The sequence below is a fragment of the Bombina bombina genome, chromosome 2 (assembly GCF_027579735.1).
Source record: "Bombina bombina isolate aBomBom1 chromosome 2, aBomBom1.pri, whole genome shotgun sequence".
In the NCBI taxonomy this organism is placed as follows: Eukaryota; Metazoa; Chordata; class Amphibia; order Anura; family Bombinatoridae; genus Bombina; species Bombina bombina.
The window spans coordinates 325,379,141-325,403,617 of record NC_069500.1 but is presented as its reverse complement, the minus strand read 5'-3'; the positions used below and the strand labels follow the sequence as shown (position 1 = coordinate 325,403,617).

At 33.7% G+C, this 24,477-nt stretch overlaps 1 protein-coding gene across 1 annotated transcript in view; it reads left to right on the top strand.

The window, feature by feature from the left end:
- SRRM4 (serine/arginine repetitive matrix 4) overlaps positions 1 to 24,477 on the top strand; it is a 164,651-nt gene that overhangs the window by 114,076 nt on the left and 26,098 nt on the right. The window contains exons 3-8 of the mRNA XM_053699748.1: positions 1,107 to 1,193; positions 2,208 to 2,279; positions 3,248 to 3,274; positions 5,722 to 5,772; positions 9,788 to 9,880; positions 11,899 to 12,049. Of these exons, the coding sequence (XP_053555723.1) occupies positions 1,107 to 1,193; positions 2,208 to 2,279; positions 3,248 to 3,274; positions 5,722 to 5,772; positions 9,788 to 9,880; positions 11,899 to 12,049 (481 nt within the window). The remainder of the gene's footprint in view (positions 1 to 1,106; positions 1,194 to 2,207; positions 2,280 to 3,247; positions 3,275 to 5,721; positions 5,773 to 9,787; positions 9,881 to 11,898; positions 12,050 to 24,477) is intronic.

Genomic DNA, 24,477 nt, shown 5'->3' with positions numbered 1-24,477 from the left:
GATGTTGGCATGCTGAGGATGAGACAGAATCCATGGCTATAAATCCTTTTTGTCTAAGCTTTAGTGTGTAAAAGCATCTTTGTACATGTAGTTTTCTTTATTCTTCTAATGCAAAAGTGAACCACTCATTTATAATCAGCATCTATGATTTTGTGCTAATTCTATTAAACCGTGATTCTACAATATTATTAGATGTAAAGACATTCTTTAAAAAAAATAGAAAATTAGATAGAATCTTCATAAAAGTTAAAGCACAGTATATAATGAAATAATGTAGAAAAAAATGTAGAATACAAGTGGTGCCATATATTGTATTTAGTATAATGAAGATATACAATAATAAATATATAGCAGATAACTATATAATCTGGCTTGTTTAAGATGGAAAAGCTGGAAGCAACTCATATGCTTTTACAAAAAGTTATGTGCAAAGAGACTTTTTGATAAAGGACTGTTTTTCCCATAATAAAACTGAAATATAGCTTTACAGTCTTGGCATTATTTACTGTTTCCTTATTTAAGAGCATTAGCTGTTATTTATTCCGTTTTACAAGGGTGCCCTAGACTTATTATCATGTATTTATACTGCAGGCTGTTACGGGTCTCTGATAAACAAAACAAATGACTAGTCACAAAGCTAGTCAGAAAACTGGGTGTGGATTACTAAATCGTAGTCAAGTAGAGACCTTTCCATGTGAAGGTTCCGCTAGGCCAGGGGTGAATGCCCAGAATGGTGCATCGTATAAAATAATATACAAGGGGCCATGATACCCATTTTTAAATATAAAGAATCATTGAAATGTATTTACATTTAAATTCTTATTATATATAAGCAATTAAAGAATAATTGCTGACATATATAATTAATAAGGAAAGATTATTCACTACAATTGGAGCCAATAAAAGCAGTATGGTGGTGCCAGCAATTTTGTTATGAGTGCCAATTTGGGTACTTACTAACATCGCAAAACATTTCTATAGGGTACAACTATTATACACTAGTTAGTAACTTAAACACTGTGTCCATCAACTCTTCAGTTTGTTTTTTGTAATTGTGTTTTTGTAAAATTATTGGTTAATGATTGTAATGTGTTGTTTAACAATAGCCATTCTGAAGCAGAAGATGTGAGCATTTCCCCACCGACTAAAGGAAAAAAGAAAAAGAAGAAATCTGAACGCAAGAAGAGAAAAAGGTGAGTTTTTACATGAAGCTGCACTTTTTATAATGCTGACACTGTGTGCAAAAATCTTCTGTTGTCTATATGAAAAAGGTATTTTAAACATGTTGAATTTATTTACTTTCTTTCTTTACTTCTTCCCGTCTTCCCTCTTTTCTTTCTTTCTCTTTCATTTTTTCATTATGTTTTTCATTAAAAAATAATTGAAATATTTTTACATTTGAATTTATACTAATAAAGCTGTTGCTTAGTTCCTGCTACTGCTCATTGGCTCATAAGCATTTGCTACTAAATGTTAAGCTTATAGGTACTTCATATTACTGCTCATTGGTTGCTAGGTAATTCCTGCCAATGCTCACTGGTTGCTAGGTACTTGCTTCCAATTATCATTGAGCATTAGTAGAATGCGCCAATTAGCCCATTATCATTAGTAAGAAGTGCAAATATGATACTGGTATATTTATTTACATTTAAATGTTCTTTCAAATGAATAGACATTACTATTGGGTTTCTTTAAATATTTAGATCTTTTTTAGTTTGTGACCATAGTAGACAGTGTTCATTTGGCCTAGGTGTAATGACACTCTCTAGGACAGTGACTTATCACCTCACAAAAGTTTCATGTGGAGACACAGGGTTATGAATTAGAAAGTGAACCTTAAATGGTCATGGAACCCAATATTTTTTCTCTTATGATTCAAATAGATCATACAATTTTCAGCGACTTCTATTATCAAATTTGCTTCATTTTTTTTTATATCCTTTGTGGATGGAGAAGTAATGCACTACTGGGAGCATATGCTAAATTATATGTGATTCAGACTTCCTAGAAGAGCTGTAGAAAACACTGTAAGGAAATATAGGAATGCCTGGGACAACAGTAAACCTCCTAAAGATTAATTAAGCTTACACTTCCTATAGAAAGTCTAGATGAGCTTTTCGATTCTTCTCTGCTAACAGAATGTATGTTTTTATATGTGAGATTTTATGTTGAAAATTCCCTAATATCTTTCCTTCCTTCTAACCAAGGTCCCGATCCTACAGTCCCTCACCAGTAAAAAAGAAAAAGAAGAAAAGTTCAAAGAAACACAAGAGGAACAGGTATGTAAGGCACCAATTGTGTATAACAATGTATTATCTATGTAATTACAGAAGTACAGATGCTAAGTCACAGCCCTTGAGGGCACCAAACATAGAATAGCTATTTTATATATATATTGTACAGTGTGTATATATGTGTGTGTGTATGTGTATATATGTGTGTGTATGTGTGTATATATATGTGTGTATATATATATATATATATATATATATATATATATACAGATTAAATAAAATGTTCTACACATCTATCCTCGACAAATGGGCATGTATTTATAGAGTATGAATTATTATCTTAACTATATTTTCTAAACCAGAATAAGGCCCAGTCCTATAGATATAGGAAATTAATACACCCATGCTGGATACCTACCATCATATTTCTCTCTTCCTTTTTTGTTTCACCTCTTTCCGCTTCCTCACTGTTCATCTATTTTCTTTATCCATTACTGTCCTTTGTTTCCCTCACTCCATCTTTCAAATACCCCCTTTTTTTCTCCTCACAATCTATTTGCCTGCTCTAATTTATCTTTATTTGTGTCTTACTGAATGTCCTTCTTTTCTCTATTTTCACAATTTCAAATTCCTTTTCCCTTCACTTACATTCACATTTCTGAAGTAATAATGGCAACTAAGGTTTGAGATATATATATATTCATATTGCAAAATTTCTACAGTGGTTAAAATGAAAGATGAGCCTGTAGATTTCTTTTATAAAGTTTACCTTAATCACAACCTTTCCTAGATAATCATGTTAATTAGAGCTAGTGTTCCATGCTTGTATAACATAACAACATCATCTTATCCTACGATACAGTTTACAATTCCAGTATTGATAATCTTATAGAAATTGAAGACACATAGATTTCATATAAAAAAAAAATGGATTATGTGTGTTTAATGATTTATTGATGATGTCTTCCTGCAGCAAGATGAGTATAACATTTTTTTTTTTTTTTAATTCCCAGGTCTTCTTCCAAAAAAAGACGTCATGGGTAAGTAAAAAAAAAATCTGCACTTAAAAGTTATAAAGGCTAAAAGATATGTGATCTCAGGTGGTAAAAAAGGTAGACAAAGGGCTTTAACATAGATATACATATATATACATCGCTAAAAATGTATATGTATAAGTCTATATATGAATACACATGTATTTACAGTCTCTTTATATTTACACTTTTGGAGTCACCAGCTCCTACTGAGCATGTGCAAGAATTCTAAGAATATACGTATAAGCATACTGCATACTACTCAGTTGAATTTCAGACTAAGTGCTATTGCATTGTCTTTTTATCATGCATTTTTTGATTATGCAAATCTACTGTATTTACTGGTCCTTTAAATGGGAAGAGGTAAAGCATCTGGACCCATATGGCTTACTCACAAAAAAAGCCTTAAACTAATTAATAAAAAATAAATAACTGGTCTGTTAACCAGTATGAATGAAAGATTCAAATCAATGTATCATGAAATTACAAGGAAGCATCTTCTAGAATCTTCCTATCCAATTATAATTTAGTTATTGACTACATGGCGTCATCTCCCTGGACATATCTAAGATTGTGTAACATAATGTAGTCATAATCTTTAACCCAATTAAAAAAAAAATGACTAGACAAATTTATATTGTATATTATCCAGTTAAAGGACCACTCAATGCAGTAGAATTGCATAATTAACAAGTACATAATAAAAAGACAATGCAATATCACTTACTCTGAATTTCAAATAAGCAGTAGATTTTTTTTTCTGATAAATTTATTTTTTCTCCCATTTTTCAGTCCCCTGTATCATGCGATAGACATCAGCCAATCACAGACTAGTATAAGTATACCCTATGAGTATACCCTATTGTGCACATGCTTCATAGGATCTTGTTCCCCAGAAAGTGTGAACATAAAAAGACTGTGCAAAATTTGATAATGGAAGAAAATTGGAAAGTGCCTTAAAACAGCATGCTCTATCTGAATAATAAAAGTTTATTTTGACTTGAGTGTCCCTTTATTGATGGTTTTGTGGGTTGGCTCTCTTGAGTTTGGTTTTAAGCTTTAAGACTCCAACATTGCTTGGTTGAAAATAATTAGATATTTGTCTTTAGATGTCCATAGGGGGAATTAAATCTGATTCCTACAGGACTCCTAACAACCTTTAATGGGCTCATTGTTTTATATGACCCTATGGTTAAGATTTTGAGGAATAATATGCTTTTTATGGGCATAAAGTGTAAATATTTCACTAGGAGGTTAATGATCTGGGGCATTATCACATTATTCGACACCTGAAACATGCAATAGAAATCTTCAATTTATTGATCTTGAACTATTAAGGAATATGCAAATGTTCAATAATAAATTATTTTTATTTTAGATTAGGAGTAATAATAGAAGAAAAGGCCATGGATTGATATTTGATGAAATTCATTTTTGATGACATTAGTTTTATTGCAAGGTTATGTTTCACTTTGTTTGATTTTGTGGCCTCACCTCTAATTAAGTAGATTGAGGCCTCGCTGGTCAAGGGGTTCACAAGAACTATATAAAATGACAGCATTTATTAATACCCAATGTCCATGAATAAAGTACTGAAGCCTCAGTACTAGGGATGGGAGAATGTGTTTATATCCAAATTCAAATGTTAGAACGAATGTTATTGTAGAAATTTGATTTACATAATAGAATGTTGATAAGAACGAATATTCTTAAAAATTGTTATTTACAGTTTTCGAATGTCACATTCAAATTCGAATATTACATTTATAAAACACAATTGTAGACTAGAAACACTATTTCGAATGTCACATTCGAATCGAATATCACATTCGAATTGGAATATTACATTTATAAAACACAGTATTAGACTAGAAATACTATTTCGAATTCGAATGTCACATTTGAATCGAATATCACATTTAAAACACAGTAAAAGACTAGAAATACTATTTCAAATTCGAATGTGACATTCGAATTCGAATGTAGCATTCAAATTCGAATATTACATTTATTAAACACCATTGTAGACTACAAATACTATTTCAAATTTGAATGTCACATTCAAATTCGAAAGTCACATTCGAATTCGAATATTACATTTTGAAATTGAATGAATACATAGCTAAAGATTCTATTATTCAAACTATTTTTGAATTTTATTGAAAAATTCGAAAACAAAAATTCGAAAATAGAATGTTAGAATGTTATCTAAACTTTCGAAATTCGATTCGAATGAACGAATGTATCAAAATTCTTTTTAAATTTCGAATTTTTAGAAACATTCGCCCATCCCTACTCAGTACTCGCATCACAGGTAAAAAGTAAGGAGAATCTTCATAAAAAGACACAATCTAAATTTGTCTAGTTACTTCTCTGCATTTTTTTTTGTTAGTTTTGCAACTTGCATTTTACATTTTTGTATTCAATTATATATTTAATGCCTCTTTTTCTAGTTCATCAAGTCCAAAAAGTAAAAGCAAGCAAGAAAGAAAACACAAAAAACAGTAAGCATTAGTTTTCTTCCTGCTATCATCTCGATTGGCAAATATATATGTTTGTTTTTCATCAGGATGATAGGTGTGTGCTATGACAATGTTGTTGCATAAAAAAGTTATTAACTAATGAGGAGGAAGAAAAACATTACACAAAAACAGTACGTCACCATAGAAAGCATCTCTGAGGGTTTCTTTATATGGTTTAGAAGGAAATTAGGAATCGGCAAAAACCAGTACAGTGAGTGTAAACAATATGGCCTAGATTGCGAGTTTTGCGTTAGCCTTAAAAAGCAGCTTTGAGAGGTCCCAACGCTGCTTTTTTCCTAACACTGGTTTTACGAGTCTTGCAGGTACAGGTGTACCATTCACTTTTTTTCCACGACTCGAACATACCGCAAATCCACTTACGTCAATTGCGTATCCTATCTTTTCAATGGGATTACGAGTCTTGGAAAAAGTTTTAGGTGTAATTGTAACTTAGGTTTATTTTTATTTTACAGGTAAATTTGTCTTTATTTTAGCTAGGTAGCTATTAAATAGTTAATAACTATTTAATAACTATTGTACCTAGTTAAAATGAATACAAAGTTGCCTGAAAAATAAAAATAAACCCTAAGATAGCTACAATGTAACTATTAGTTATATTGTAGCTAGCTTAGGGTTTATTTTATAGGTAAGTATTTAGTTTTAAATAGGAATAATTTAGGTAATTAAAGTTATTTTATTAAAGTTCTTTTAAATTATATTTAAGTTAGGGGGTGTTAGGGTTAGGGTTAGACTTAGGTTTAGGGGTTAATATATTTATAATAGTGGTGGTGACTTTGGCGGCGGCAGATTAGGGGTTAATAAGTGTAGTTAGGTGTCGGCAATGTTAGGGACGGCAGATTAGGGGTTAATAATATTTAACTAGTGTTTGCGATGCGGGAGTACGGTGGTTTAGGGGTTAATAACTTTATTTTAGTGGCGGCGACATTGTGGGCGGCAGATTAGGGGTTAAGAAGTGTAGGTAGGTTGCAGCGACATTGGGGGCGGCAGATTAGGGATTAATAATTATAATGCAGGTGTCAGCGATGTCGGGGACTGGCAGATTAGGGGGTTAATAATATAATGTAGGTGGCGGCAGTGTCCGGAGCGGCAGATTAGGGGTTAATAAGTATAATGTAGGTGTCAGCGATGTCGGGGGCGGCAGATTAGGGGTTAATAAGTGTAAGATTAGGGGTGTTTAGACTCAGGGTTCATGTTAGGGTGTTAGGTGTAGACATACATTTTATTTCCCCATAGGAATCAATGCGGCTGCGTTAAGAGCTGAACGCTGCTTTTTTCTAGGTGTTATTTTCAGCCGGCTCTGCCCCATTGATTCCTATGGGGAAATCGTGCACAAGCACGTTTAGCCAGCTCACCGCTACCGTAAGCAGCGCTGGTATTGAGATGTGGAGCAAAATTTTGCTCTTCTCTTACTTTTCTGCGGCTAACGCCGGGTTTAAAAAAAAAAAACGTAACACCAGTGTTACTGTAGGTGAGCGGTGAGGGAAAACTGCTCGTTAGCCATGCACAGCTTTACCGACAAAACTCGTAATCTAGGTGTATGAGTTTTCAGTCTGAATTCAGTTAATTTGAATTTACTGTATGGACCTAATTTCTACTGTAAAAAAAAAAGTTGTGCTTCTGTAGGATAGCAGAGTCAGCTGATTCTCAATGCAAATAAAGGATCCCCATCAGAGTACAATTTGGGATATATACTCTAAATCACTACTGCATAACACATCTTTTGCATTACTTGAGACATTAGCTACAGGATATATTGTTGTTTTTATAAATATTGTAATATCTGGGTCCAAAACATTACAATACATTGTAATGTACAATACATTAGAACACATTTACTGTACAGTGAAGCTTAAATGTCAGAGGGAAAGCTGGACTACTTTTTTGCTTTTGTGATTTCAGTGGCAAGAACTCTGGATTTTCTCTGGATCATTTTAATAAAAAGCATATAAACTGTTTCACCAGATGTTTTTTAATGGCATAAACTTCGTCACCTCTAAATTTAACTCATCTTTTCAGATATAAACTTGTGTGTATGTAATATTCTTTTATTTCTATAAAATAGCAGTGTTTTTCAGTTTCATTGCATAGGACAACTATCAGCTTCTCATCTCTAAATATGTAACCAATGATCAGCGTTAAGAATGCTTAATTAAATTCAGTATGTTTGATATATTGTACTCAAAAATGAATTGCTAGTGTTGTATAGTTACCGCGACTACATACATTAGGGGGTATATTTAACATAGTGCAAGCGGACATGATACGATGTAGCGTATAATGTCCGCTGTACATCGATAAATGCTGACAGCATACTCTGTTGACATTTTGCACAAGCAGTTCTTGTGAGCTGCTGGTGCAATGCCGCCCCCTGCAAATTTGCAGCCAATCGGCCGCTAGCAGGTGGTGTCAAACAACCCGATCATATTCAATCGGGTTGATTTCTGTCTCCGGCCTCAGAGCAAGCGGACAAATTATGGAGCAGCGGTCTTTAGACTAAAGGCTCGCCAGAAACAAGGGGCATCGAGCTCCATACGAATGTTGATAAATCGGCCCCTTAGTATGGACTATAGTAAAGGGAAGTAATTAAGCTCAGTGATATGATTCATGTAGGTAAAAATATTGCTATTAGCATTTTTCTTTATTTTATAAATATAATTTATTTTAAATCTAATTCAGCGTAGGGTCTGTCAAAGGCTGACATATACCACTGTTACAGTGAGTTTTTTATATCAGAAATATTTCCAAGTGAATAACTCTTGATTGCTATTTCTGTCTATTAAAATACATAACTACGGTACATACAGAAGCATACATTATCTGAGACCAATACACAGTTAACATTTTCTAATTTAATATTCTGTAAAAATGTCACATTGTTCATAGGTGATGCTGGCTGGAATATATTATAAATCAAAAACTATTTAAATTATTGGAAATAAAGAAAAGTAGCGTTACACCAGTGAGTAATAATATCTTCTACTTAGATTCTTTCATGTAGATCAGATACCTAAAAGTGATTTCCTGCTGGTTTTCTGCACTGCTCTGATTGCAAAAGCATACTGGGATGACATAAACTACAGGAAATTTCCTTTACATCGTCTGAAGAGCAGTTGTGATTATCATTCCTGTCAGTAATATCATTAAGAGTCACTGAGCAATAGGAGCTCTGCTCTTGGAAAGATGCAGTTCTCAGGTTCTTCCATCTGAAAGTAGACAGTGGTGAAACCACACCTCATTGCCCTGAGAGGTTCACAATGAGAAGGAAGCTTTGAATGGATCTCCATTAAACACTCATTAAATTATAATTTGTTTTTTATGATGTGGCAAAGTTTCTGTCTGTTTACCAGCTTAGATGAAGTGCAGACTCTCACTGCTGGTTACTTTAAAGCTTAAAAGGGACAATTCTATTCCATTTTAACAATATAACTTTATTTTCAGAATTCTGAGAAAGCTTTTCAACTTCTACAGACCATTATAGGAACCACTTTCTGAGAAATGTTTTGAAGTTCAGATACTCATAGGTGTAACATGATTTAATGAAATGTACAAATGCAAATTTGCAATCTATTTAAAGAGCGCTTCAATGGGATTGTGCTGTATAATAAGATGTGTAGTCAGATTACAGCTTTTATTAATGGTTGTCACAGGACTTTACTCTGTATAAGTTAGCCATTTAAAAACACCCACCAATATGTAAGATTATTTGGAGAGTATTACAAATATTTTTATTTGAACAACCAGGAAGGAACCTATCAGAGAAAATATGCACTTAGGCATATGTCTACATTGCCTAACAAGAAATGTGTATCTTCCAAGACATTATTTAAATATGTTGAAAACATTCTGCTTAGCAAGTTTGCATCTAATTTCACAATTTATGGGTTTTTTTTAAAAATGTAATTTATAACCATTAAAAAGGTCTTGTTTCTAAATACATATTTTAGCACCTAACATTGTTTTTCTGCATATCACAAAGCTCACGTGGAAGACCTCGAAAATCTCACCGCCACCGTCACCGCCACTCTCGATCAGAGAGCTCAGAATCTAGGTCCTCAAGTTGCGAGAATAGGTAATAACCTTTAATATATGTAACATACATTTCTAGGTAACTAATGCAAAACAATTCCAGGTGCATCACAGTAACTTGGAGAATTTTACTATTTAGTTCATGTCACCATTGTTAAAGAGATATGCAACCCCAAATGTTTATTTTATGATTCAGATAGAGCATGATATTTAAAAAAAAACTTTCTAATTTACTTCTATTATACATTTTTCTTCAATCTCGTATAATTGTTGAAAAGCAGGGCTGTAAAGCTTAGGAGCCTGCCCATTCCTGGAACAGCAGTTTCTCAAGATTAGTATCTATTTACAAGAGCACTAGATGGCAGCCCTATTTCGAGCCATGTCATTCTCAAGTTGCCTACCTAGGTATATTTTCAACAAAGAAAATCAAGGGAACAAAGCAAATTTGATAATAGAAGAAATATGGGGGAAAAAAATTCAAATTGTATGCTCTGTCTGAATCACAAAAGAACAATTTTGAGTTTCATATCCCTTTAACAAAAGTCTCTGTTGCTAATGAGTTACCCCTGTGCTCGGCAACCAATGTAAGCAGGAAAGAGAATAAGCTTTATTTACACAGAAATACACCCTATATAAAAATGCTGAAAAGATAAACAACTGAAATCATGAATTAATAGTTGATAAATGATTCTTAATTCTAAAGCATAATGGGTTGACCTCTAGGAGCCTGATTAACTAAAGCTCTCTGCTCTGGTGAGATTATATAAGCAGTCACGCCAGTACTGCAAAGTTCCTCAGAGAATTTTAGAATAGCAAATTTTATCTTGAGAGCTATTTATCTAGCTATGCAGAGACCGGGATGATAAGAAGAGACACCTACATTATAATATAATGATAAAAAAAAGCCTCCAAGGATTTTGCACGATTTCTTTCCATACTTTGATTATAAGGCTCTACCTAAAAGGGAGTTACAGAAAAGGAAAACATTGATCATTTCATTTGCAGCTTTAAGTCTGATAAAATATCTGTCTTCCTATAAAATTTCAAATGGAGATCCATTAAAAGTAAAATATCACCCCCCTCACTAATTTATTGATAAAATTAATTCATTAACAAACTACAAGAAAATGGGACACAAATAATATAGAAGATGGGCATGTGCTAAAGCACCTTAATATATAGATTATACTATGATATATAACAATGTTATTTCTTTTTATATGCAAGTAGCTAGAATAACAATGAAAAATCTAAGGGCATAAAGTTATATACTGACATTCTGTGAAATAAGTGAAGTTAGTTATCATGTGAATGTAAACGTGACAAAATGATTTCCTTCAGGAATTAATAGGAGAAGAAAATGAATTTACCATGATAGGGTGCATGAGCCTATACAATTCACTTTCAATAGTACCTCTCTTTTTTTCTCATAGCAAATTAGTTACAATGACTTGGTGATAGCAAACTTCCATAGCATATATAAAGGGCTAAGAAAACTTCCTTTATATTAAAGGGACAAACTTCCTTTATATTAAAAGGACATTAATATTGTTGCTCTTTTGAACTCTGGGAAAATACCCCTTGAAAAATATTTTCAGTATTGTTTTTCTTATCTCTTTTTCTGTGACCAGTTAGGGGAACATGTAAACAAGCTCCTATACGTATCTGGTAATCACTGGACAGATTGTCGCAAGGTCAGGGTTTTATATCCTACATGATAGAATCAGATTCTCTTAGTAGAAAAAAGCACTGCTAATAATATTTATATTTTTTTATAATTATGGAATTATATAGATGGTTTTGCATCTCTCTCCATCCATACATTTGCTTTTAATATAAACTATTAAAGCACCACACAACTGACCACAAGAAGGCTGCATCCTGAGAGGTTACCATCATAGCACAAACTATATGAAAGGACTGCAACTTGGATAATTTATGTTTATTATTGGAGAGCAGAAAAAGGTTAAAGCAATAGTGAACCTGATGTAGGAGGATAAGGTTTACCTGCTGCTTGCATTGGGTTTTGACACTACTTTTATCATTTCTTTCCTTAAAAAGACTTCATGGCCAGTCTAAAGACCGACATCAATCCAAACGCAAGAAGCACAGGTGCAACTCTAGGTCTGTAAACAAGAAGCAGAGGGAAGACAAACCTCAGTACAGCCCATTGTCTGCACAAAACAGCAATATCCACTGCAACAAGATGGCCGTAAGTAAAACTCTTCATTATGCTGTAGCCCCACCCCTCTCACCTGTTTCTTAGGATTATGCTGCCATTTTAAAGTGAATAGTGCTGGATGGATCTGTAAAGCACATACGCTGTTCAAAATGCACTTAATTAGAAATCAGAAATTCACAAGTTTAACAAAACATTTGCTAACTAAATAGTTTCTATCTGCCCTAAAAAATATCAAATGTACTAATTTATAAACCTAGCAAACAAACTAAATCCTGTTTCTAGAAATAATAATTTTCCATACCCTGTGTATTTTAATGTTTTTTAATGTTGTAAATTTTTTTTAGAATACTTAAAATGTTCTACAGCTACATATACATGCTGGTATCTAGATAACTGCAATAGGCTTAAAGGAACATAAAACCCAATATTTTTTCTTTCACGATTTAGGTAGAACATACAACTTTACACAACTTTGCAGTTTACTTCTTTTATCAAATTTGCTTCATTCACTTGGTATCATTTGTTGAAGGAGCAGCAATGCACTGCAAGTTTCTAACTGAACATATGGGTGAGCCAATGACAATTAGTATATATATGCAGCCACCAATCAGCAGCTAGAACCTAGGTTCTATGCTGCTCCTGAGTTTACCTAGACAAACCATTTAGCAAAGGATAACAAGAGAAGGAAGCAAATTAAATATTAGAACCAAACTGGAAAGTTGTTCAAAATTGTATGTTATACCTGAATCATGAATGTCTAATTATGACATTAATGTCTCTTTAAAACCATCACTATCCAGGTGCATTATAATATTTGTATGAACAAAAAACAGTGTTTTAATATTAATTAAAGCACGGGTGTCCAAACATCACGTATACAATCTGTTTTCCATTTGCAGGGCTAGCAATCAAAATTTAGAAATGAAAATAATTTAAAAATGTTACTATATGTAAATAAATGTTGAATGAGCATACCTAGATATATACACAAAACCTAATTACATCCACAGAGGGAGGGCAGTATTGAGCCAGTCCCACTATGTGCAAACAAAGGGATCGATCACAATCAAATAGAAAAACATATCAAATGATTTATCTACAATAATCCTCATAGACTTTAATGGTGCTTTTCTGTTGATAATAGTTTGATACATATTTCTAAAGAATTGTGATTGATCCCTGTGTGTGTAACAGAGGTAGATGGTTATAGCAGAGCAGAGGGATAGAAAAAAAGCACAGCAAGGTTACAATCCTGCTTTATTACCTACTTTTATCCAATCCAACTAGTGCACCTTGAAAACTGAAACAAAACCTGTATCAAATAGAAAAGTGACCTGCAAATTAATACATTGGTATGCAAAAGGCACACAAAATGACATTATCATAATTATACATAATTACATATGATTACACATTAACATTTGAGATACAAAATACTTACCAAAATTGTTATAGTTATAAGAGAAAGTGTTATGTTCCTGGCTTCTAATAAAGAGCAGTGAAATAGAGAAAAGCATACTATTTTCTAAACTTTTGTAAATGATTATGATACATATCTGTGGGTTTTTATGTTTTTTTATAATAGCGCAGTATGCTAATTAGGGACACAGTATTTGTGGCACAATCTGCATTAACTGAATCAAATTACTTTTGACTACCAAGTACAAATTTGCCTTGAATAAGCAAAACACATACATTTGAAATATATAATCTGACTACAAACCAGTGGGAACTTAACGATAAACTGACTGTTGCATTTCTTACCTATAAAATGTCTTTAAAATAACCCAGATACAAAATATGACAGTTCTACTTCAGCTGTTTCAAGTTTATATAATTTTAAAATTCCCTATATCAGCATGATTTTATTTTGAGCATTGATCTCTATACTCTGCCAGTTTTGTTCCAGACAAATAATATACAGGCAGAGCCAGGCGAATGGTGCAAAATAATGAGGCACGTCAGGTATTCTGAGATACTATTAGTGTTGTACCCTAAGGTAAACTGAAGATGAGCTGGATCTAATATTTGGTAAACTATTTAGTATCAAGTAATTTGTCTTTTTGGAGAAATAGACACATATAGAACAATACAATTAATAGATGCGATTTTAAATACAAATACTGGTTAATACTATTAAATATTGTTAGGATAACAGTAGATTCTGTGTAGTTATGAGCAGCAAAGGTAAAATGCCCTATTGAGACCAGTTACCCTGTTTATAAAAGATAGTCTCTAGCCTCACAGCACAATTATTTCCCCCTCCTCAAACTAGGATAACCTCTAATCAACCTAATACGATATCTTGTACTTAAATCGTCAGCACAATACACTATAACAGTCTGCTCCCCTACAATGCCAAGCAGGACTCCATGAGAGTTAGGGGTGATTTTAGAGATAAAAGTAAATGCCACTTTAAATGCCAGCATGGGTTATCAATTTCCTTTTCCCTGATTAAATGAATTGCAGTTTATCTATAAAAGAATCCCACAGAAAGAAAATGTAGTGAAATAAAACACCAATTGGGTTTCATTAGGTTTATTTCATTAAACACTATGTAACCATCAATGCCTTGTGCTGAGCCCATTAAGGATTCTTTAATGCTGTTTAGACAGAGGCAGATTTGATGTACTTTCTAGAGTGTGTAACCTCCCTACTGAGATGCAGAACTAGATTTATTTATTGAAGACATCCAGTTATTTTCTCCTATTTCCTTAGTTTTTAAACTCAAAGTCAAAGTGTATTGGAATAGATTGGAGGTGAGTTGTTTCTATATTAAAGAGACAGAGATTTTCAGCCAGATTATGAGTTTTGCGTTACAAGTGAAAAAGCATTGTTATGCTTCATAACGATGCTTTTTCACTAACGCCGCTATTACAAGTCTTGTCGCACCTTTTTTAACCGTCACGCAACGTCAGTACCGCACTTTAAGAAAAGTCCTTTTTCAATGGGACTTTCATAGCGCCGGTATTACAAGTTTTACTGTCAGGCTAAAAAGTGAGCGTTACAGCCTAAAAGCACAAGATCCGTACCGCCATCTAAAGTCAGTAGTTATGAGTTTTATGCTACAAAGCTGTACCATAAAACTCATAACTAAACTGTCACAAAGTACACTAACACCCATAAACTACCTATTAACCCCTAAACCGAGGCCTTCCGCATCGCAAACACTAAAATAAAATTATTAACCCCTAATCTGCAGCTCTGGACATCGCCACCACTTCAAAAATGCATTAACCCTATTCTGCCGCTCCCTGACATCGTCACCACTATAATAAACCTATTAACCCCTAAACCACCGCCCTCCCGCATCGCAAACACTATTTAAAGATTATTAACCCCTAATCTGCCATCCGCCCACACCGCCGCTATAATAAACCTATTAACCACTAAACGTAACCCTAACACCCCCTAACTTAAATATAATTAAAATAAATCTAAATAAAACTTACAATTATTAACTAAATAATTCCTATTTAAAACTAAATACATACTTACCTGTAAAATAAAACCTAAGATAGCTACAATATAACTAATAGTTACATTGTAGATAGCTTAGGTTTTATTTTTATTTCACAGGTAAGTTTGTATTTATTTTAACTAGGTAGACAAGTTAGTAAATAGTTATTAACTATTTACTAGCTAGATAGTTAAAATAAATACAAAGTTACCTGTAAAATAAAACCTAACCTGGCTTACACTAAAAACTAACATTACAATAAAATAAATTAAATTAATACAATACAATTATCTAAATGACAAAAAAAATAAACACTAAATTACACAAAATAAAAAAAATGAAATTATCAAAAATAAAAAAGAATTACTCCAAATCTATTAGCCCTATCAAAATAACTCCCCCCCCCCCCCCAAATAAAAAAAAACCCTAGTCTACACTAAACTGCTAATGGCCCTTAAAAGGGCCTTTGCGGGGCATTGCCCCAAATAAATCAGCTCTTTTACCTGTAAAAAAAAATACAAACACCCCCCCAACAGTAAATCCCACCACCCATACAACCAAACCCCCCAAATAAAAAAATACCCCAAATAGGAATTAAAGGGTAAAAAATCCTATTGGCTGTTGCAATCAGCCAATAGGATTGAGCTTTCATCCTATTGGCTGATCCAATCAGCCAATAGAATGTGAGCTCAATCCTATTGGCTGATTGGATCAGCCAATAGGATGAAAGCTCAATCCTATTGGCGATTGCAACAGCTAATAGGATTTTTTACCCTTTAATTCCTATTGGCTGATAGAATTCTATCTATCATCTTGGATGACGTACCTTAAAGGGAAACTTCATTCTTCAGAAGACACAGAAGATCCGGCTAACTGCATAATGAATCCTCAAATTCAAGGTAGTGTAAAAAAAAAAACTTCATTCTTCGTTGACCATCGGAAGTCTTGAAGATGGACCCACTCTGCACCGGATGGCTGGATGAAGACTTCTGCCCACTTGGATGAAGACTTCTGCCGGCTTTGAGGAGGACTTCTGCCCACTTGGATGAAGACTTCTGCCGCCTGGATGAGGATGGATGTCCGGTCTTCGAAAACTGTAAGTGGATCGTCGGGGTTAGTGTTAGGTTTGTTTAAGGGTTTATTGGGTGGGTTTTATTTTTAGAATAGGGTTTGGGCAGTAAAAGAGCTAAATGCCCTTTTCAGGGCAATAGGGAGCTTAGGTTTATTTAGATAGGTTTTTAATTGGGGGGTTTGGTTGTGTGGGTGGTGGGTTTTACTGTTGGGGGGTGTTTGTATTTTTTTTTTACAGGTAAAAGAGCTAATTTCTTTGGGGTAGTGCCCCACAAAAGGCCCTTTTAAGAACCATTTAGTGTAGGAGTAATTCTTTTTTATTTTTGATAATTTCGTTTTTTTATTTTGTGTATTATAGTGTTTATTATTTTTTTGTAATTTAGATAATTGTATTGTATTAATTTAATTTTTTTTTTATTGTAATGTTAGTTTTATGTGTAAGGCAGGTTAGGTTTTATTTAACAGGTAACTTTGTATTTATTTTAACTAGGTAGCTAGTAAATAGTTAATAACTATTTACTAACTAGTCTACCTAGTTAAAATAAATACAAACTTACCTGTGAAATAAAAATAAAACCCAAGCTAACTACAATGTAACTATTAGTTATATTGTAGCTAGCTTAGGTTTTATTTTATAGGTAAGTATGTATTTTGTTTTAAATAGGAATTATTTAGGTAATAATTGTCAGTTTAATTTAGATTTATTTTAATTATATTTAAGTTAGGGGGTGTTAGGGTTAGGGTTACGTTAGGTTTAGGGGTTAATAGGTTTATTATAGCGGTGGTGTGGGCGGACGGCAGATTAGGGGTTAATAATCTTTAAAAAGTATTTGCGATGCAAGAGGGCGGCAGTTTAGGGGTTAATAACTGTAATGTAAGTGGCGGTGATGTTAAGGGCGGCAGATTAGTGGTTAATAGTTTTATGTAGATGGTGGCGATATTGGGGGGCGATGTTGGGGGCGGCAGATTAGGGGTTAATAACATTATGTAGGTGGTGACAATGTCGGGGGCAGCGGTGTTTAGACATGGTTTTTATGCTAGAGTGTTAGGTTTAAAGGTAACTTTTTCTTTCCCCATAGACATCAATGGGGCTGCGTTACGGATCTTTTGTTTCCCCGATCGCAGGTGTTAGGCTTTTTTTTTTGCCGGCTCTCCAAATTGATGTCTATGGGGAAATCATGCACGAGCACGTCAATGCAGCGCTTGTATTTGGGTGAGGTATGGAGCTTAATGCAACTGTATCGCCCGCACAAGCCTGCTTTTTGCAAACCTGTAATAGCAGCGCTATGAAAGATGAGCGGTGAAAATAACGTACAAGTAATTAGCGAGCAGCCATAACGCAAAACTCGTAATCTGGCTGTTTGTAATTACACACTGCATAACAAAAGATCTGAAAATCAAATAAATATTTTAAAATAATTTTAAAAATGTAAATTTGTTATCAATTATTTTACAGCCCAGAAACACATCCCTTGGAAAGTACTGCTTTTCTTATCCCTATGCTGTGGCCAATTATGGGCAAATAGAAATGATCAATCAGCATGTAGAATATTCTAGGCAAGCTTCAGCCTTTCTGTGGAGGTGGAGAACACACATTTTTCAGAATAATATTACAGTTAACACAGGCAAATAAATAATGACAGTAACGTTTTTTTTTCTACATATAAGTAATTTTATATGAAAAATCACATGATGAGTTTACTGTCCCTTTAACACTTAAATCTTAGAGCACCAAAATAAAACAACGAATCAAAAAAATAAATTCATTATAATATGCAGATTTTTATGTGGTGTAACATGAACATTAGTTAATCTAGAAATTATAGGGTTACAGAACATAAGGCTGTCAGACTGCAAAGTGCACACATATACCCATTCATAAAAAATAAAGGAAATACCAATGGAACTACCTTAGTATATATTTGAACCTTATGATCCCCTAATATTAGTCTTGTTTTACTTGCCAAGGGTCAAATGTGCTATGTACTGTATCTTTAAGAAATTTTTAAACTAAAAATGGTGAAAAAAGTCCTCCATCAAGGATATATCTGTCTAGCACTCTGGGTTCATAATGAGCCCAGAATGCTAGACACATATCCTTGATGGGGGATTTTTCCACCATTTTTAGTTTCAAATATACACATTCATGTTTACAAGCTTTGATTCACTGTTTACATGAATGCGCTGGGTAGAAGGGTGTATATTTGCAGTCTGACAGCTGGGTGGAAGCGAACTCTCTTGTAATTTAGAGACTGAACTGCCCCCAACACAAATGAAGAAAAAATGCTGCAGACTTGTGGGCGATCAGGGGAGCCTACTAGGAGGCATATTCACAGGTAATTTTTATAATAATAAAAAGCAGCTCCTCATGTTAATGAAGTATCCTGGATACGTCTAAAATCATGCACTACAGAAAGAAAAAATAATTTAAAAAATCATATTTATTGTCCCTTTAATAATGCAGTTCTGTTAAACTCCTTTATTATCCATAATCCAAAATCGGTCAGGCTTTTATATTTTCACCATCTCATATGGCTGTAAAGATATTACAAAATATAAATGCATAAATTCAGGTGCTAGGTGGCTGACAAATCATAACTTCCTGAACTATATGTTACCAAACATTTTTAATTAATTACTTACATGGACAAGCAGGAATAAAATAAAGTTGGTCTCTTTGCTGCAAATAGTTCACTACACCAAGCTATGTAGTCACTGACAAACATGATGCACAGTAACACCAAGCTATGTAGTCACTGACAAACATGATGCACAGTTACACCAAGCTATGTAGTCACTGACAAACATAATGCACAGTTACACCGAACTATGTAGTCACTGACAAACATGATGCAGAGTTACACCAAGCTATGTAGTCACTGACAAACATAATGCACAGTTACACCAAACTATGTAGTCACTGACAAACATGATGCACAGTTACACCAAGCTATGTAGTCACTGACAAACATAATGCACAGTTACACCGAACTATGTAGTCACTGACAAACATGATGCAGAGTTACACCAAGCTATGTAGTCACTGACAAACATCATGCACAGTTACACCGAGCTTTGTAGTCACTGACAAACATGATGCACAGTTACACCAAGCTATGTAGTCACTGACAAACATCATGCACACTTACACTAAGATTTGTAGTCACTGACAAACATCATGCTCAGTTACACCAAGCTATGTAGTCACTGACAAACATGATGCACAGTTACACCAAGCTATGTAGTCAATGACAAACATGAGGCACAGTTACACCAAGCTATGTAGTAACTGACAAACATGATGCACAGTTACAACGAGCCATGTAGTCACTGACAAGCATGATGCAGAGTTACACCAAGATATGTAGTCACTGACAAACATCATGCACAGTTACACCAAGATATGTAGTCCCTGACAAACATCATGTACAGTTACACCAAGCTATGTAGTCACTGACAAACATGATGCACAGTTACACCGAGCTATGTAGTCACTGACAAACATCATACACACTTACACCAAGATTTGTAGTCACTGACAAACATCATGCACACTTACACCAAGCTATGTAGTCACTGAGAAACCTCATACACACTTACACCAAGATTTGTAGTCACTGACAAACATCATGCACACTTACACCAAGCTATGTAGTCACTGACACACATGATGCACTGTTACATCAAGCTATGTAGTCACTAACAAACATGAAGCACAGTTACACCAAGCTATGTAGTCACTGACAAACATGATGAACAGTTACACTAAGCTATGTAGTCACTGAAAACATCATGCACAGTTATACCAAGCTATGTAGTCACTGACAAATACGATGCACAGTTACACCAAGCTATGTAGTCACTGACAAACATAATGCATAGTTACACCAAGCTATGTAGTCACTGACAAACATGATGCACAGTTACACCAAGCTATGTAGTCACTGACAAACATAATGCATAGTTACACTAAGCTATGTAGTCACTGACAAACATGATGCACAGTTACACTAAGCTATGTAGTCACAGAAAAACATGATGCACAGTTACACTGAGCTATGTAGTCACTAACAAACATGATGCACAGTTACACCAAGCTATGTAGTCACTGAAACACATAATGCACTGTTACACCAAGCTATGTAGTCAATGGCAAACATGATGCACAGTTACACCAAGCTATGTAGAAACTGACAAACATGATGCACAGTTACACCAATCTATGTAGTCACTGACAAACATGATGTACAGTTACACTAATCTGTGTAGTCACTGACAAACATGATGCACATTTACATTAAGCTTTGTAGTCACTGGCAAACATGATGCACAGTTACACAAAGCTATGTAGTCACTGACAAACATCATTCACAGTTACACCAAGCTTGTAGTCACTGACAAACATGATGCACAGTTACACCAAGCTATGTAGTCACTGACATACATGATGCACAGTTACACTAAGCTATGTAGTTACTGACAAACATCATGCACCATTACACTAAACTATGTAGCCACTAACAAACATCATGCACAGTTACACCAAGCTATGTAGTCACTAACAAACATGATGCACAGTTACACCAAGCTATGTAGTCATTGACAAACATGATGCACAGTTACACCAAGCTATGTAGTCACTGACAAACATGATGCACAGTTACCCCAAGCTATGTAGTCACTGACAAACATGATGCACAGTTTCACCAAGCTATCTTTATTCATAACATTGTATCTTGTCTCTGCATTGCTGCAGTGCTGCATTTTGTGGCACTTTATACTCTTCCAGAGTAGGTGCAATAAGTGTCAAAGAGATAATAGATAACACAAGAATATAAAATGTATTTGGTTGCGTGCAGCTAGTACAGCTATTTATAATCAAACTGTTCATGTGAGGAATTGATTAGCTACATTAAGGTCTGTTTAACATGCAGATCCAGTTCACAAATTATAGCAACACAATGTAACTTGGGAATTATTAGACAGACTTTTCTTTGAGATGTGCATCAAATCTCATATCTATTTATTAGTTTGATGTGTTTGAAGCTATATGTAAATCACAAAAGCATCCGTTTACATTTACATATTAGATAGAAGTAAAGTGGAAAATAGTTTTCTTATTTAAACAGCTTTTCATGTATATCTGTAATTCCGCATAACAAGACACTAAAAAATACAATTTACACTGTGTTTTTTTTTAAACAGTAAAGATTCTCAGTAACTAAAGCTACATTATCCCTATTTGATTCATCTATACACAGAATGAATAAAGCTTTTTTATTTATTGTAAATTAAATTAATATGAAACGTGAGTTTGTAATGTTTGGAGCAGATAATTGAATACAATCAATATAACTTGTAGCATTAATAAATCCTGTTGAAGAATTAACGTAACAAAATATCTACCATACCACTTAACTGAAGTATATGACTCTCCTAAAGTTCATTTCATAGTAATGATAATGCAGATTATGCTAGTAAAACTAAAAATAAACTCTCACTGCTCATATTTAGAACATGTAATAGGTCACATGCTACTTACAAAACTAATAGATAAATACTTTTTGTATTCATCATCTGCTGGTCCACAATAAGTACCTGATCTGGATGTTAAAGAGATTATTATCCTATATTCTCCAAAATGTTATCAAATAAACAAAAAACAAGTGTTGCCTTTAAAGGACTATTAAATACAGTAGAATTGCACACTCAGTATATGCGTAATAAAAAGACTATGCAATAACACTTATTCTGAATTTAAATAAGCAGTAGATTTTTTCCTTACAAATTTAAATTTATTTCCATTTCCCTGCTATTGTATCTTGTGACACCCATCAGCCAATCACAGACTCATATATGTATACACTATAAACCCTTGCACATCATCAATAGAAGCTGAAGCTTTAGAAAAAGTGTAAATAAAAAGACTGTGGGCAATTTTATAATTAGATCAAAAAATAGGTGGCGCAAATTAATGCAGTTCTGACTATTAGTGGTATGAATGTAATTTTAGTCTCCCTGTGGGTCCAATATTGTTCTCACTATACATAAGCTATGTTAGGTGGAAAAGTAGGTGAAGTCCCTCCAGGACAATAAAGTTTCTAAACTCGAGTTCCACAATACAAATAAGTATTTATTGAATAAAGATTTTTATATAGATGAGATCGATATAGAGGTCTATTCACATATAGCGATCTATTCACATGTTAAAACACTGTATATTATACAATTGTAAAAAACCGGTGTTGTTCCATAAACAAAAAAGCTATAAAAAACTAAAAATAGAGTAGTACAAATGAGCGGGTATAATTGCAAGATAAAAACAAAATTAAAAGTGGGGATTCATATACCTCTAAACATAGGACTGGCAATTAAAAAACATATGTAAATACATAAATGAATACATGCACCATGTGTCTGGTGCACTGTTCGAAGGAAGGAATCTCTACACCCAGCGAGAAACCGTATGTAACTTACCTCTGGTCAAATAACAGAGACGCTGAAACTTAAGATCTAACATTACAGCAATCTATTATAGGCTACAATTTTTACATTTGCTTCAATATACAATATTTTTGACGGAAGAATAGCAACCCCTGTTTGCCAGAATATGAGCCTATAAGGAACTGTTAAATACTTGCTAAACCCTTGAATACCTGTGCAGTATATATGCTGATTTAACGGATACCAGACACATGGTGCATGTATTCATTTATGTATTTACATATGTTTTTTAATTGCCAGTCCTATGTTTAGAGGTATATGAATCCCCACTTTTAATTTTGTTTTTATCTTGCAATTATACCCGCTCATTTGTACTACTCTATTTTTAGTTTTTTATAGCTTTTTTGTTTATGGAACAACACCGGTGTTTTACAATTGTATAATATACAGTGTTTTAACATGTGAATAGATCGCTATATGTGAATAGACCTCTATATCGATCTCATATATATAAAAATCTTTATTCAATAAATACTTATTTGTATTGTGGAACTCAAGTTTAGAAACTTTATTGTCCTGGAGGGACTTCACCTACTTTTCCACCTAACATAGCTTATGTATAGTGAGAACAATATTGGACCCACAGGGAGACTAAAATTACATTCATACCACTAATAGTCAGAACTGCATTAATTTGCGCCACCTATTTTTTTATCTAATTACACTCAAAACCGTTGGGATAAGTTTTTAAGGTGAGCATAGTTCTGCCCAACTGAATAGATAATCACCATCGTCTATGGCAATTTTATAATGAAATTAAACTGGAAAATCTCTTACAGTTGCATGTTTGAACTTAATCATGAAAGTTTAATTTAAAAGAATAACAGATCTATAGACCCCATTGCATCTTTGACCTCACATGTGTTCTTGTAATTTAGTTCATTTTTTTCCTAAACTAATAACTGATCAAATGTATACATTCTATACTAAATAAAGTTTTTTTTACAAACCCATCCAGCACCAAACACAGAACTTAGATGTTGCTCATCTGAATGACAGCTGATCCATGTTAAGCTCATCATGCAGTAGTAAAACTGAACATTATAACTGGGTGGTCTTTATTATGACCTTTTGTGGTATAAAACATATCTGTTTCAGCAATCTAAGATGCTTTCAACTTATAAACAAATGTTGTGTCAACCCCAGGTTATCGTTATATTGTTGAATAAGTAATAAAACAAAGTCAGCTGTATATGTTTTACATTACTGTATATATAATTTTAATTGAGTAATTCACATGAAAAATGAGTTATTACAAATTATAATAACACTATTTAATAGGATTTGTTTTCAAGTTATCCCAGTGCTCATTTTCCCAGTCTTGCAAGATGGGAACCAACCACTTATTGCCAAGAGCTTGGTTGTTACACAAAAAACTGTCTGAACAGGTGGCTTTTTAAAATCTGATTTATTTCTAATTCGC